We start from the raw sequence: 16,987 nt of genomic DNA on the forward strand, positions 1-16,987 counted from the left end.
TAGCAGACAACCACGAATATTACAAGTAATTGAAAGGAAAAATTAAAACCTGTAAGGTAACTAAACTATAAAATAGAAATGAGGTTAAAAAGACAATTATCTGATTGAAAAACTCATGTGATAGGCTTAAAAACAGATGGGACACTGCACAGTAGCAGAGTTTGGGGAAATGTATAGAAACCAGACAAGCCAAAGCAGAGAGAAAAAGTGGGAGAAATCAAGAACTCCAGCGATGGGTGACAAACCATGCTATTCTGCACAAACATGACGAGATTCCAGGAAGGGGGAATCCTGAGACCCTCGCAGTCGATGGGAGGAATCAAATACATGTGTATCTTCACAAATTACAGCATCAAGAATGTTCTCAATTAAAATCATGCAAATAAATACACATGTAAAATGTACATAATCTCTAGAATTTGAGGCCACAGTTTTATAGGAGTCAGCTTCTTGAGGAATCACTTTCAAAGCAACATTTAAAGCACTGTCCCAGGGCCCACCTGGCAGCGCAAGGGGTTAAGCACCACACTAAGAAGCAATCTGCAGCCTCTGCAGTACACATTCCATCCCCGGGCAGCCAGGGAGCAACCCACATGGCACAGCAGACCTCTCCTGCCTCGCCCGCTGCTCCCCTCAGCAGTGTGTTTCAGTCAGTCTGCCTGTTTTGTTCCCCACTCTGTCTCTGGTGAATCTTCTCACCCCCCGCATCTCTGGCCTGTACCCCAGCTCTTGTATGCATAAATAAGTGAATTATTTTTTTAAAGATTTATATATTTTATACAAGAGCTGGGGTACAGGTCAGAAGCGCGGGAGGGTGAGAGAATTCACCAGAGCCAGAGCGGGGAGCAAAATAGGCAGACGGACCAAAGACACTGCTGAGGGGTGCAGCGGGCGAGGCAGGAGAGGTCTGCTGCGCCATGTGGGGTTCTCCCTGGCTGGTGGGGAATCGAACTGGTGCTGCAGAGGCTGTGGACAGCTTCACAGAGTGGCGCTCAACTGCTGCGCCACTGGGGAGGCCCATAAATAAATGGATTTTAAAAAATAAAGTAAAATAAAATAAAGCACTGCCCCATACATATAATGATCCAAACACCACGAGAGGGCTTGGGGACCCGAAAGTGGCTGCCAGTGGGAAATGACAAGGACATGCACTCACCTTGATGCTGACGCAGTACGGGTGGTAGCACTGGCCGCACTGAGAACAGGCCAGCAGCCTCCCCTCTGCACCCTGGCCAAAGCTGCCACATACCACGCACATGTCCTGAAATCAGAACATGCCAACATTGTTTTGACTGGAGATCAACCTAAGAATACACCTGCCCGCTGGCTTCCTAATTAAAAAGAAGCCTGCTAAGCCGGTCTAGCACTCATGCTAGCATTAGATGACCTCGGTGCACATGGGACAGAACAGAAATGGGCAAAGACAAGTTCAAAAGCGGAAAATGAGTATTTCGGTTCAAACCTGATGCAACGTGAACTTGTCACTGCTCGAGAACAGCACCACTGTGTTGTGCATGGAGTTTTCTTCCTCGTCCTTATTTGATGAAATGTCGGCAGCAGACACCTATAAAAACCAAAATACACAGACAGGAAGTTGTATCTTTCACTTGCATTATAATGAAAAGTTTAAGAAACACTTAAAATGCAATTTTTGCCAAGTTCTACACCAAAAATTTCAAATTATATTACTGTGACAATACTACCATAAAGCTGTAAATCATGACATTATTCATTCTTTAGAATTAGAAAATATTGAAAAAACATAAGCCTATCCTTAGTAAGACTTAATGACATGGAAGTTCTAATCAAGGCACAATTGTAGTGTGTGTTTATTTGTATACATGCATCACGCTGGAAAATGTCAGGCCTGCCACGTGGCTGGCCCAAACTGAGGAATGCTTAAAGTGAAAACATGGACACACCACATTTCAAAGACTTAGTGCCAAAGAAGAACGCAAATACAGCTCACAGGCCATGCTGCCTACATGACACATCACACACTGAAATGATGGCATTTTGGGTCTACTGAGTGGAAAGTTAAAATTAAACGTCACCTCTACTGATTTCCTTTCTTAAAAGCCTCGGCAAAGGTATTTATTAAAAACAAATGCAAAGCAGAGAGAGTAAAGCACAGTTAAAAACCCAGCCGCACATCCGCGTGACCGGGCCTTACCCCCGGCATCATCAGTGCGCCGGCTCCACTCTTCAGCTTGGACCTTCCCCGGCCACCTCGCCCCGCCAGGCCGGCGCCCCTCGGTCTCCGCTTTCCCGGAAAGCCTGACCCGCGGCCCTGCAGGCAGAGAAGGGCAAGTCAGCAGCTCGCAAAGTGGCAACAACATTCAATACAAATGTGAGAAAGAACGTTCACTAGATATCACACCAACACCTGCCCCTTCTTTTACTCTGATCACATGACACACTAAGAGACCAGCTTATTAATTTTCTCTCAGTATGTATTCTACAAACTAGAAATATAAGATGCCCATTACCTCAGACAAGTCCTGGGCCTGTCCCTGCGAATCCTCCCCCCACCGCTGGCCTCGCCTCTGCTCCCGAGCTCCCCTCACTCAGGCCTCTCGAAAGCAGAGCTGTCGGCATGGGGCAGGAGGGGAGGGCGGGCCAGCTGACCTGAGCAAGCACCGCGCTCCACTCTTGCCCACATCCCCAGGTCACTGCTACCCCTTTGGGGTAGTCCAGACGCAGAGCTAGCCAGTCTGCTCCAGCGCCCATGCTCTTAACCACTAGTCTATTCTGCCCCATTGTAGCATGAAAGCTAATCATTGCTAGTGTACAGCAGCATTTCCCTCTGCTGTTAAGTGCTGGTTTTCCTCACTGTAATAGCTGTCTGTCTAAAAGACAGATAGTGCTCTGCATTCTGTCACAGTATCCCAGGGACAGTTTACAGGAAAGCTGATAAAAGGGTAAAAAAGCGGACTTTAAACCATTACTTGAAATGGATTTTAGTTATATGAATTTTGATGCACAAGAAAAAATTCTCTGGGAAGATGTTAAATCTCCTGAAAATTTATCAAGTGTGTAGTGGGGTGATTTTTTTGTTGTTTTTTTTTTCTGGTTTATATTCACACTTGCATATTTATAAATGAAAAAAGCTAGAATTTGCACATATTTGTATACATTCACAATTATTAAAATACTCAGAAAAATCCTTTCTGATATTTTTCCTTTAATGAGTTAAATAATATGTCACATCTCCAACTGATGGTACGTAATGCAGTTTGAAATACCCAACACATTTAGCAGAATTGTCTCCAAGTCAAATATATTGAGTAAGTGTGAAACACACAGAGGAGGAAGGTGTCTTTTTTCCCTTCAGTTTTAACTAATATGGTCAATTTCCAGGTCTCAAATTGCATCTCCTGTCCTGAGATCTCTCCAACTTCCCTGAGTGAGGGACAGAGTAGGGTTATAATGGACAGTTTCCTTTCTTTTAAATAAAAGAGCTCAAGTCAATGATTAAATCAAGCGTATACTTCAAAAACGGTCAGTCTAGCCTTCTTTTATACTCTTAAAACAAATACTCATTTGAATTTCAGTATCTTGCATGGCAAGAGTAAGCTGAAACATAATTTGTCCTTTGTGACAGCAAAAAATGCAGTCTAGAACCGCTCTGAAATTGTTGGTTAGTCTGAATTAAGCCTTATCTAGAATTATATAAAATATAGAAGACAAAAACTGCCTTCTTTAGTCAGTAAAATACACATTTTCAGATGATTAACACTTTTTCCAATTAACTTATTACCCTTCTAAAGGCATCAAGTACACTTAACTCACTTTGGAGAACTAGCAGAATCACCCACCAATGACATGGAAAAGGCACCCCCCACCCCCGAATCTGGGGCTATTACCACAGACAATGAAATCTCTGCAATGCTGCTGTTTCTTACTACAGTAATGTAGTTCTGCTTTTGTGCTTTACTAAGTAGTGGTGTGTTACAGTACCATGAATAGCCAAGCCCTTAATTACTTTCTGGCCTATGTAACCGTGATTCCCCCTCATGGAAATACTGGTAACTACAACATAAAAGAAAGTAACTACCGAAAAAGGTATTAACATTTTACACTTAAAAACAGTCACATAAATTGCAATTTCCTACGAAATAGATTTTAAAGTACAAGCATGTTGCTTCTTCATAGTAAAGTTTTTAGATTTAAAAAGTGGCCCTGGATGCTGAAATATTTACCTAGAAAAGATTTACTTCTTAACTTTTTCTTGGACAAAACCAAACAGAAAGAAATGATATATGAATGTAAGTGCAGTTTTATTTACCACTTTGACGCTCCAAATGGCACTGCCAGGAAGCTGCCTGGGTTTAAAAATTTCCCGGCCTTCTGAAAAGTCTGGGGACCAGGAAGGTGGGCTCACTGTATTATGGGTGCTCCAGGCCCCCTAGGATATGGCAGGTGAGAAAATAGATGTATAAAACTCAGCAACACAAAAGGTCAAAGCAGCAACTAAGGAATTTTAAAACAGCAAAAACAAATGCAAACGTATGGAATTTAGGACGAATTGCTTCAAGGTAGGGAAAATAAACTTTTCACTTACAGTGACTTTATACTTAAGTGTTTGCAGCTATAATTTACATAAACAATACAATGAAACATTAAGAATTAAGGTTTATAAGGTATCAGCATTGTCCAACCAACAATTAAAGCACCAAAATAGAAGTGAACCAAACACTAACAATTAGGACTACAAGAAACCACTTGCGCATTATTCCTTCTAGCAAACTATCATTCCACTAGGAAGGAGAAAGGAATAACCTTAAAGAATGTTCTGCGTACCTAGTGCTATGAACAAGCAAAGCAGGCAGAGGATGGAGCAAGGTGATCAGACGGAGGCATCACACCCCTCAGGCCACGCAAGGCCAGCCCTGCCCTGCACGGACACACCGCCATCCCTGGCACCTAGTTTGCTCTGACGACTCTTCCGTCACACTCCCCTCTGCAAGTGTGGGTCTTGACTTTCACTTAGGTAAGTATCACACTAAGATAATATCCAAAGGAGGAACTTGGAAAGTGAAGAAAGGTTAAATTAAATTGTCCTAAATTTGCGAATTAAATGCCCAAAGTACCTATTATTTATACAGAAAAAAGTATCTTAAAAGTTTATAAGATCAAGGCATTGTACATCCCAGGAACCAGCCAACAATCTGATGCTCAACAGCGTAAAGAAAAATGTTTACTTTACAAAGATTTAACATTTTAAAGAAAAACACAAAACAAATGTCAAGCGATAAGGACCCTGACTTAGGTAATGCAGCTGCGCGCCCTGTAATTTACCATCTCAGTGACTGGAACTGTAGCAGCACAGTACTTACCAGGTTTCTAGCACATTAACTAAAAGTGATTACCGACTAACCATAAAACTACCATTAGAGTTTAACCAGAAATAGGAGTTTGACTACCTTTGGCGGGAGGAGACAGTTAAGGGAGTGAGTTGTTTGGGGGAAAACCACCCAGGGGAGACAGGTCCGCTTAGTCCGCCTCCTCTTGGCTCAGCCGACAGCCCTGCTGACCCTGGGCACCACTTGCTCACCTCCCCATGCCCTGGTCTATAGTCACCTCAGAGTGGCTGGAGTCTTTTCTCCCTCCTTCACTCTGCCCCTCCAGGTGGACATGGCACAGCCCTCTCTCCCAGCGAGGCTCCGGTATCCACAGCAGCGGCTGGACACCCCATCCCCACTGGCACCATCAGACACTCGGGCTGGGCACGCCCAGCATCGGGGTCACCTCCCGAATCCACCCCTCCATGCTGCCATGTTCTCAGCCCCGAGTTCCTAGCTGTTTTCACTTCCATCCCGGTGCTCCTGCTTTGCCACAGCACACCTCTAGAGCCCACCTTATGTTACCCAGATCTCATGCCAGAAAACTGTGGTCACCTGGAATGTGCTCCTCCCTGTCACTCGAAACCACTAGCAAATTGGAACCTTTCCAAGGCTTCTTCTCTGCATCCCTGGCAGTGGCCGGTCAGGTCTGCGACCAACCCCCCCACAGCCCATGGTAGGGCCCCTGCTCCTCACCTCACGCTTCCCCTCACCTGCAGCCAGAAGGGCATACCCGACAGAGTGCCCCTCGGCAGTTCCTCTTGCTCTCCACATAGACCCTCTCCCGCCAGCCCCTCGGCCTCTCCTAGGGCTCTCGCTGCACCCTGGCTTCCCAGATCCCTTCAAGCACACCCAGTTCTTCACTTCTCAGGGCCCTGCTGACTCAGGTGACTCCAGCCTGGCAGCAGCTGCTTCCTGTGATTGTTCAGATCAGCCTGAAATGTCTTCTTCAGAGAGGCCTCAGTATTCGAGTGAGCTACGGCCTCCCTGACCACAACACACCTTGGATCTCTTCGCTGACCACAAATTGGGGCCATATGTTTTAATGTTTATGATTATTTAGTGGAAGGGAGGCATAGGCATGAGTGATATCCCATTTTAGTCCTCAGTGCCTCTGTGAGGACAGCTGCTAGTTTACGTCCCAAACTCCTCCTAGGAGACTGCTTAAGGTTACGACAGTAGACAGGCTTAAAACATGCCATGAGAAGTCATGCTCTCAGATAGTATGCTATTCATAATTTAAAATGTAGTTTTGATGCCAAAACAGCACCTCATTTTCAAAAGCATGCACACTTGGCTAACACGCCGGACACGATGGAGGGCTCCGTAGGTCAAGGACGTCTGGGTGCCATGTCAAGGGCAATGAGAAACCACTCAGCTGCTATGGTGATGAGCTTGTGTCATAAAAGCCTCAGCACGTCCATTATGAATTTTAATAAGCATTGTATCTTAAGACAGTGGAGATAGATTGTATGCAGTTTTATAGGAAGTGAAAAAAAATTAATATTATTCTTGGATATTCTGACAAAGAAATTACCTAACATATTCTTTAGACCTTAAAACTAAAATACAGCGTGATTATTAACTCCAGTTATAACTCATCCTTTGGATTCTTGGCTTTCGTGGAACAGAACTCGCATAAACTGGTCAGGGATGTGCTTGTCTGCTGACGGCAACATGGCACCCGGCTGGCACTGTCACCCCCACACCTGTGTCTACCTGTTGCCTCCGGACCACAGTTTGGTGAGAGCCCACACTTTCTGTCAGCACTTATTAAACATCTCCTCCTGCTGAGGGGTCTCCTTGGGTGCATACATGCATCAATGCATCAACTTGACACACTGTAGCCTGGGACAAGACATACTAATTCTTCTACCAGTTTTAGTCCAGAATTTTGGATCTCTCCCCCACCCCGCGCCCACAATAAAAAAAAAAAAAAAAAAAAAATTACCTACCTACTCAATATACTTTAACTCTTAAAAATTATCTACAAACTGAATTCAGAGCAAAAAGGTTCAAAAATCAGCCATCCAAGTTGTAAAGAAAGCTGAACAGAATCAGTGTGCTATCAAATCTGCTAGAAACCTTAAAAAAAATACTACTTGAACTCGAGTCCAAGAATACTTATAAAGCCCCAAACTGTTTAAAGGTAGTATTAAACTTCTTTCTGCTTTGAGGCTAATTTCTCAGTTAAATGAATAATCGCGTGAACTATGCAGCTGTTACAGGACTGTGGGGTAGGGAAATGAGAATAACAATGGCAGGAACAGAGGCTGGTGTGGACAACCTCCTATTTGGTGTCATATCCTGCTGTCAGCTTTTTTTTTTTTTTTTTCCTTAAAGATTTATTTACTTTTTAATACAAGAACCGGAGTACAGGCCAGACGCGCGGGAGGGTGAGAGGATTCACCAGACACAGAGTGGGGAAGAGAACAGGCAGACTGACAAAATGCACTGCTGAGGGGAGCAGCAGGTGAGACAGGAAAGGTCTGCCTCGCCATGTGGGATTCTTGCCAGCCGACCGGGATCGAACTCGCACTGCAGAGGCTGTGGACAGCTTCACAGTGCGGCGCTCAACCGCCTGTGCCACCAGGGAGGCCCTGCTGCCAGCTTTTGAAGGGGGTCATGGTCACGGTCACTGGTCCAGCCCAAGTATCCTAACCTGAGCCTCAGTTTCAGGAGTGGGCAGAGAGGGACTGAGGTCCTGCTGGCAAACGCTGGACCTGGAAGTCCCAAGTCAACCTCAGGTCCACTCCCTCCCGACATATTACAAAACCAAAACTGCTGTTAGCAGGTGAATCTAAGGCAAAGTACGAACAAGGGAAAGGACAACTTTCCCGAAGAGAAACAGAAGTCCTAAGAATTTGTCATCTGGTACCTACATTTACTCGTCCACATTGCACCTTTCATTCCCCATCAAGAATAGAGGATAGATATTTACTAATGAAATCTTCTTTAGTTAACTATTTCTGAGATAAAGTATCAGATATGAAGGTTTTACCATTTATGTATCCAAGAATGGATAACTGTGATTAATAAGGTGGTATGTTTTCCATTAAGGAACGTAGCATCATTGTGCATACAGTATATCAAGCGATGCTTCAAAATTCAAGCTTAATTAAAAACTGGATATGAACTAATTTATTAAAAACTGATTTTCTTAGGGCCTCCCCTGGTGGCGCAGCAGTTGAGTGCTGGGCTGCGGGGCTGCCCGCAGCCTCTAAAGCACCGGTTCGTTCCCCGGTCGCTGGCGAGGGTCCCACAAAAAAAAAAAAAAAAAAAAAAACTGATTTTCTTATTTGTACAGTGGAACTCACAGATCTGGCTTAAATGATTTAAAGATTGCTTTTTTTAATCTTTAAAACAAAACCAACAGTCAACAGTGCTTCTTGCTAAGATATTTGCATTTACAAACCAGAAATAATGTCCACTATTAAAAAGAAATTGATTACTTGTATCGGTGGTCAACGAAACTAAAACCCTCCACTGTAGAGGTGAGTTTTTCTCTCACAGGAATAGGTTATGAAATTGATATATTAATTTGAAAAACAACATTCTAAAAGCTTGCAGTACACAGTGTGTTATGGAATCCTATGGTTCATCGCAGTCACTTGAACTGAGGAGGACGAGGACACTCTGTTTACAGTGCAACAGAAAATGCAGCAGCACTCTCTTTGGAAACAAACTATCGAAGAAATTTCACCTTTATGAGTACCTCTTGTCAAGTATCAGTTTTAGTACTTTACAGAAATTTTAAACTTCCATCTATAAAGTCAGCAAAAAAAAAATTCTAAGAAAACACTTGCAGAATTTGAAAGTTATCAAAAGATAATAGATGACTTATTCATCATGACATTGTCTTAAAATATTTAAGACCATTACACACACAAAAAAAAAATCACTTCACAGAAGGTGGAATAAAAGCTGCTGACACGACCACGAAGCTCTGGGGCCTGAGGCGCAGGCGGCAGGCGACTGCCACACATGGCTGGAGGAGAGGAGATGAGACGTGCAGACAGGTGAGCGCACGGGAGAGGCCGGGGCAGTCAGCACTCACTGGATCTCCAGCTTAGAGCAGGTAAGCGCAAGTGCGGGCTGCATGAAATGGGACAGACACCGAAACACACCTGCTCTGCTCAGAAGTGATTAAAAAATTCCACCCCACTTCCCACTACTTTTTCAGAGCATTTTTGTGGCCTGTGCTCGGAGTGTAAAAATAGTAAGAACAGGGATGCTCTCCCTGGTTCGGGACCCTTGCTGCAGAGAAGGTGAGTGGAGACCCACCCCAGGCGGTTTTAGCACGGAGGGGTTGCTGCGCTGGGGAGTCTATGGGGCGCCATGCCGGCCCTTCCAAACCAGGGCCCAGTCTGGACATGCCCATAAAAATCCTCTCAAAAATAAGAGGCTGGAATATATTTAAACGGGCAGTTGGTATAAAAGATGAGTCAGACGCAACCTGTCCCTGAGATAGCCTGCAAGAGGGTGCACCCCTCAGGGCAGGGCCGGGCTGCACGAGCTGCCCGGGCGCAGGTAACAGCTCAGTAACAACATCTACTCCACAACAAACTCTTCCACGGAAAATGCATAGTATGAGACCGAAATTTCGTGTGCTTGCCTCTCCCACAGGGACAGCAATCCCACGTGATCAGCGTTTCCTATGGTCCTCCAACAAGTGGGGTGAAAGCATCTCCTCCTCTTTCTGGGGTGATGCCTCAAATTCAGAAGTGACTGCCACAAACGCAAACGCTTGCATGCGTGGTCCCATGGGCTGTACCCTGACCGTCTACAGTACCCTGAACACATGTGGGGCGCAGTGTTGGTCGACAAATGCTTTCATTACCATCTGTTTTAAAATGTGCTGTAGGAGCAGCTGGAGCAGTAGAACACTTCCACTTCAATCCGTAAAGGTAATGAAAGCAATGCAACACTCTTAGTTTATCCATTTAAATGCGTGTAGAATTTCTCTTAATTTCATCAATAGCTTTGGTCCTAAGTTTTCATGTCTTTTTAAATGTTCTGCCTTGAACAGCCCTATGTGGCTCCAATGTCACGAGTCTGAAACACACCTGAAATACGTCAGCATGTAAACCAAACATAAGAGATTTTGAATAAATTGGGTCAAATACTAAGATTTTTTTTCAGTAGAACTACTAGAAAAATTTGTATTAGACCACGAGCCTTGCATTTTACTTCTACTGCCAGCAGTGGCTTATCCACCTCCTAACTCACAGCCCCGGAGAGCAATGATAAACCTGATCACCTGCCACCTAGCACGTCAAATCTCAAAGCCTTCAGACTTCTCAATTAATTCTTAGAACAGTGCATGCAATACTACAAAAACAGTTGTGATAAAAATCTGACCCCGGTGAAGGAGAATTTAACCAACTAAATGTACTGTCCAATTTGGTTAGGATAGTATTCTCTACACTGGTAAATGGTCAAGACCACAGTATTTGGAATGGCAATTAACAGAAATAATAATCCTAGTGGTTTCTCAACTGAACAGGAGTTGCTAAGGAGAGATACCAGTAAAATTTAACTGGAATATTTAAATATTTATAACACAACAACCTTAAAGCATGTATCTGATCCAAAATTAAACTAGAGACTCAAACTCCCACTGCTAATGTCTATTCAGATCAAAACTACATTATTACCATAAAGCTAAAAGACATACTCACAAAAAAAAAAAAAAGAAAAGACAAGACTAAGGAGGAGAGGTGGGTGGAGCTGAGTCCCTCCCAAGCAGTCGGAACAGGTCTGGAGGAAGGCAGGCGAGGACTTCCCGCAGCTGAGGCGCCTGCCCCCGAGAGCAGTGGGCCAGGGGCAGCTACTGTGCTGTCAGTTACCGCGGCATCTTAGGAGAATGAAACATGTGGATTTATAGGACACTAATTTTCACATTAAAATAAAGTTCAATTTAGTTTTTTACTGCTGTTACAATCCCTACATTAGATGAACAAGGTATAACTATTCCTACAGAAAGACTTTTATCACCAAAAGCAATTTAAATCATGACACCTAAAACTGCATATTCCCAGGTGACTGAACAATTGTAGCTGCCTGCATCTTGCCGTTTGTCAGAAAGCAGGCATTCCGTCGAGTAACTAATGCTCCACTACCGCACCTGTGCTTCGCCTCAGTCCCACGTACATCCCATTTAAGCAGCACTGAGCTTGACCTGACGGGTAGAGACCCACCGTACTTAAAACAGTGCAGGGAAGAGCCGCCTTGGTTCCCTGAAGAGCAACAATATAATTCTTAGACTTTTCTGCGAAGCTATTCAAGTAAGTCCCAACATGAAAATACCTCATTAAAAGACAGGAACAGAAAAATCAAAATGAGGAATTCCCTAGCAGAAAAAAATCCAAATATAACGAATGTCCATAGACACCACATTAGAAAAGCAGAATAAAGATTAGTTACAGCAGACCCAGACTTTACTGTTTCTTTTCAAAGCTCTATTTTCACTGTGGCACAGAACTAAAAATTTTACTAATGTCCTCTGTTAGAAACTATCATCAAACGGATCACATCCACATGACCCAACTAAGTTGAAGTTCCAAGGAAGCTCGCTTCTGGCTGCACCCCGCGGTCCTGGCTCCAGCGCTGTTTTTCCACAGTGGAAGGCAGGAGTCCCCTCTGCCAAGCTTCTCCTGAGGACAGAAAACACCCTCCCACCCAAAGGACACCTGCACCCTTACTTCATGTACTGCCCCACATCCTCCCGTCAACCACACGACAACCGCCCTACCTGTTTGGACCGAGGCCGACCGGGAGAGAATTTCCGTTTGGTGATAGCTGGCTTGCCCATGCCAATTTTTGGAGTGACGGAGATGTAGGTCGTGGACATGATGCCCCCCACAGATGCGCCGAGGGCTGAGGGGAGGCCAGGCAGCACGTCCGCCGGCGGCAGGTCCGAGCAGGGCGGCGGTGAGGAGGGCGCAGCGGCCTTGCTGGCATCGGCGGAGGAGGGGAAGGCCGCCTCGGTCTCTGACGGCAGCCGGTCAGCGCTGTCACCCCGGCACAGGCCCTCACTGCCCCTATGCTCGGCCGCAGAGGCTGCCTCTGAGTCCATGCACGCAGAGGAAGACTCGGAACCATCCTGCTGCTCCATGCCCTCCTGCACCCTTTCCACAGCCAACTGGTCCTTGGAACACAGAGAAGTACTTTCCTCACACGGGGACACTGAGGCCTCGGACAGGACAGCAACGGAGGCCACAGGTGCCCTAGGGGGCCTCGACTCCTGCGCAGGCACCGCCATCTCCGGCTCCACCAGGCCAGCCTCTGGCATGGAGGACCGGGGTGCCAGGGCTGCGGCCAGGGCCTGCACGTCCAATCTGTTCTCACTTCGATCATCTTCACAGACAGGTATCGCTTTAGGAGATATTTCTATTTTTTCACTATCAACTTCATGAGTAATTTGATTTTCCAATTCAGGATTCGTTTTGTCTTGGGATGAGTCTACAAAATGTGGAATATTTATGTTAATGTACACATGATTCAAAATCTCTACCTATGAGTAGGTAAAAACATTCATGTCTTTTAGGTGTATAGCTTTGTACCCCGAAGAGAGTAGAGTTAGGTAGAAAAAAGGGGGGAAGATAAAAAGAGGGAAGTTTTCCTCAAAATACACCTTTGGCTAACCCATGCCTTAAGTCACAAGGTGGTTAAGGAGGGCAATGATCAAGGTAATGAAAGTTGAAAACACATGAGGCTTGTATATTAGAATCAGTCATAGACCAAAACACTTTTAAAAAAGAGCTTCAGAGTTTAAGGCAAATTTTGGTATGACTATTGAGGAGTGTTAAAACAGAATTAACTTGCAGCGATTCTATTCTACATATACGTTTTACAATTTGAACACTTACAAAAGGATTCAAAATTTTGTAAGTAAAGCTATACTCATTTTACAGCTAGGAAAATGAGGCTCCATGGTGTTACATGAGGTGCGCATGTTAAAGCCTGGAGACTAGTCCAGAACAGAGAGCTACTGGGTATGGTCCGCAGCCTCCCATGATGCACTTTTTGGGATAAAATCCTGTTCATCCTCATCATCTATAACCAAAGATACTAACTTAGTAAACGTTAAATCGAGGTGCTGGCGTGCTGAAGCTTTACTCCAATCTTGTTAAAAAGTAACAGAGACCCGAGTGACATGAGTCCCAAGTGGCTCTACTAAACAGGGCCACCTAAGATAAAGGACATTTATTCTCAGTGCCATTAAGGTCATTTCTAGGTTATATTGTTAAGAGGAGAGAGATACAAATTTCCTATTTTACTAGTTACCACAGTGACTGAAATTCATCTATGTTCTGATATCAAAATGAAATCTCACTTTTCATTCCCACTTTACTGAACGCTGATTACAGCTGAGGAAAAGTGTGGGGGGAGAGGGGAATCAAACAATAGATTAGATCGTACTAAACAAACCAAAAATTCTTCAAATACACTTAATATAAAAAAAGGAAATGATTTTTTAAAAAGTGAAACTGAACACACAACACTTCAGGGTTTAAAAGTGTGTGCTGTGGGGGGAAGCCAAGCAGCCCAGGCCCGTGGGAGGGGAAGCCGCCCCGGCGCCCATCCGTGCTGGCTCAGATGCAGATCTGAAGCAGTGGAGTCAGGCTCAGCCTCAAGTCTGGCCCAACGATTCCAGCCAGTTAAGAATGAGTATCTGACTTAGCGACTCTTCACAGAGAAGAGGACCACCCTCACAAACAAAGCCATTTCTTTTTAAGAAAAGGATCATCACAAGGAAAAGAGCACATGGTGAATGAGGCGGCAGCAGGGTAGGCAACTCTGGCACCAGGACATGAAAGGTTGAGACGGGAGCAGCTTACCAGGCGGGAGCAGGTCCCGAGTCTCCAGGCTCTGTGGTGGGTGGCTCTGCTCCCCAGGGTGGGCCCCGGCTGCTGTGAACGACACATTAGGGGACCCCTAGTGGAGTCCGCAGGTCCTCATGCGCCTCAAGAGCAAGATGAGCTACAGCTGCCCATCCCCAACATAAGCACTGAATGCTATTTATTACTAAGCTTCTGGTAGAAGAAATTAGGACTCAGATCATACACTCAAAGATGCACTATTATAAAGTTATTTTTCACGAAGTACATCTTTCAGTGAGATTAACTTAATCTCAAAAAATCTGAGGCTTTTTATGTGTACACTAAGTTCCCCCGCAACGTCCTCAGTAGGTCCTTAGGAACAGGCTTTAAGTGAAAGAACTTCTAGCAAACCCCAGCTGGCCACTGGTTAACTGATACCCACAAGGGTTAAGTGCTCGTGCTCCTCAGGTGCTTCAACTTACATTTTACTGTGATAGTCAACAGAAATTTTATTCTTTAGCTCAGAATGAGTTTTTCTGTTGTTGTTAATTAAGTCAATTATTACTTTGTTTTACTGAGGGTAAACAGGACATATTTCTGATGGCAGAATCATCAAAATTGTAAAGGATCCCAACACTCCTGCTGTTAACCTATTGTGTGCATTCATTCTTTTCCCCCATTCACTGTTTCTCCAGCTCAGGGTCAGTGGTGGCCCAGGCCACTAAGGCACGTTAGCAAAACCCACACACACATTACCTTGGCGGCGGGGGGGGGGGGGGGGGGGGGGGGGGGAAGCCCAGAGAAATCCATGACAATGGACTGGGCTGGAATTCATTTCTTTCCTCATCAATGATAATGAAATTACACTGAATAAAACGATGTTATTCTAAGACCGGCCACACGATCTACATCAATATAACGATTTTGTATACAATCCCACGTACTTTCGGAGGGGCCCAAGATTAAGTTTAATAAGTAGTTTTTCCAACCTGGCTTCTCACTAATTTCAAATCATCAGGGACAGTAATAGCTATTATCAATATTGTTAAAAAGCTTAATTGAAGTATCACTGAAATAACTTAAATAACCCTCAACAGGACTGCTGAGACAACCTAAAACAATAAATTTTATTATCTCAGCATGAAACATCTCATCATCAGCAACAGCTCTAGTTAGTAATTACAAAGAGAACTAAGGAATGAAAAAACAAATTGCTTTTTAATGAAAACCACTCCATCCCTAAACAAAGTTTGTATTTATGACTAAAGCTAGGCTACAGTTGCACAACAGCTATACATACACCCTCCCTATTAATCCTGCCTCAGGTTATTTTACTAGAAAATCTAACATCATGGCTAAATCTAATTTAGGATACTGAAATTTTTAGTAGATGTTCACACATTCATTCTGTACACTGTCCCCCCGCCCAAAAACAGTGTCCATTAGCAAAAACACTCTCACCATCTGGAACAATTCCAGGTATGGGCTCCTTGCCGCTGGCATCTTCAGCCACCGCTGGCTCCAGAAACACCACACGGTCCTCGGTCCCTTCCATCTCCATCTCATTGTTATAATCTTAACAGAAAATTTATTCTTTAGCGTAGAATGAGCTTTAGCATAGAATTGTTAACTAAGTCAACATTTTACTCTTTCCTCTAATAAGAGTAAATTCTCACCCCAAAACACTTTATCTTCAGATTTTTCAACTCTGAACCAAAAATGCATTTACATTTTTAAAAACACAGGAAATATAATGAACTGAAAGGTAATAGGAATGCTATTATTTTGAAAAGCCATCTCACAACTGTATAGTGATAGCATCCTGGATACAAAAGGTTATTGTGACGTGTCTACTAAGCCCCTCACCCAAGATAAAAATGGGGCTTTTATAGAAGCTGCCGTCCATACTGAAGAGAATGAACACCAGTCTGGTGAGCTGGTTTGTTCTTCGCCATCTGAGAATCTTGGTTTATAACCAACAGTATGCTATTAAAAATATTCTACATCTGAACCAAATGTTTGGCTCAAGAGGTGAGAATTAACATTTAAGACATTATAAATGAAGCTTATTGGGAGTAAAATAACCCAAATTAAGGAGCGCAAACTAGGCAATAGGCCAAACACTGCAGAACTTCCGCTGCTGGCTGAGGAAGCAGAACTGCGAAGAAGCAAGTGCGCTGCTGCTGCGTGTCCAGAAGCTGTCGCTGCACTGGAGAGGCCCGCAAGCACCTGTACCTCAGGGCTGAGAACTCAAGAGTAAGAGGGTCTGACACAGGCCCCACTGTCACCGATATGCAGTGTTGAGGACTGGCTGGTGCCGCACCACAACAGAACACTGATCTCAGGCTCACCTGCAGGGAGTTCGGCCATCTCCACCTCGTCATCCGGCTGTAATGGCTCCATGTCAGCGGCCAAGTGTTTACAATACACGCAGACGTACAGCTCTCTGGGCTGGGTGTCCAGATCATGGTCTGCTGGCCTGTCACATTCTAAGTGAACCCATCTGTAGTGAGAAATACATTCAAAAGAAACTTTCAGTCAAGTTAATACCCTGGGAAATAAGCAACTGCTAGAAAAACTGAGCAGAGGGGTTAATGATGACAGAAGTGTTCTAGAGGTTGGCACTGGGGAACATTTTTGGCTATCATTTTTAGTGTCGACGTGTTTTTTTCCTCCATATTTAAAAAATACTTCCCCGTTACTTTCTCCCTCACAGTGTTCTTTCTGGTCTTCCCTTCGCCCATTTCCTTTCCCTGTGCTTCTCAAACTCAAAAAAGCCCACCTCACTGCACCTGCACAGCCCTCGCCAGCAGGAGG

The 16,987-nt window shown here is 44.4% G+C and overlaps 1 protein-coding gene across 11 annotated transcripts in view; it reads right to left on the reverse strand.

The window, feature by feature from the left end:
- Positions 1-16,987, reverse strand: part of KMT2C (lysine methyltransferase 2C) — a 181,217-nt gene that overhangs the window by 65,989 nt on the left and 98,241 nt on the right. For 10 of the 11 annotated variants that reach the window (XM_037516195.2, XM_037516170.2, XM_037516207.2 and 7 more), the window contains exons 11-18: positions 16,522-16,673; positions 15,632-15,745; positions 14,189-14,260; positions 12,100-12,809; positions 4,289-4,408; positions 2,174-2,290; positions 1,463-1,564; positions 1,157-1,261 (exon numbers count right to left, since the gene is read on the reverse strand). In XM_037516195.2, the coding sequence (XP_037372092.1) occupies positions 1,157-1,261; positions 1,463-1,564; positions 2,174-2,290; positions 4,289-4,408; positions 12,100-12,809; positions 14,189-14,260; positions 15,632-15,745; positions 16,522-16,673 (1,492 nt within the window). The remainder of the gene's footprint in view (positions 1-1,156; positions 1,262-1,462; positions 1,565-2,173; positions 2,291-4,288; positions 4,409-12,099; positions 12,810-14,188; positions 14,261-15,631; positions 15,746-16,521; positions 16,674-16,987) is intronic. The other variant, XM_037516187.2, reaches the window with a different exon arrangement.

This window comes from Talpa occidentalis, unplaced genomic scaffold (assembly GCF_014898055.3).
Source record: "Talpa occidentalis isolate TD23 unplaced genomic scaffold, MPIMG_talOcc4v2.1, whole genome shotgun sequence".
In the NCBI taxonomy this organism is placed as follows: domain Eukaryota; kingdom Metazoa; phylum Chordata; class Mammalia; order Eulipotyphla; family Talpidae; genus Talpa; species Talpa occidentalis.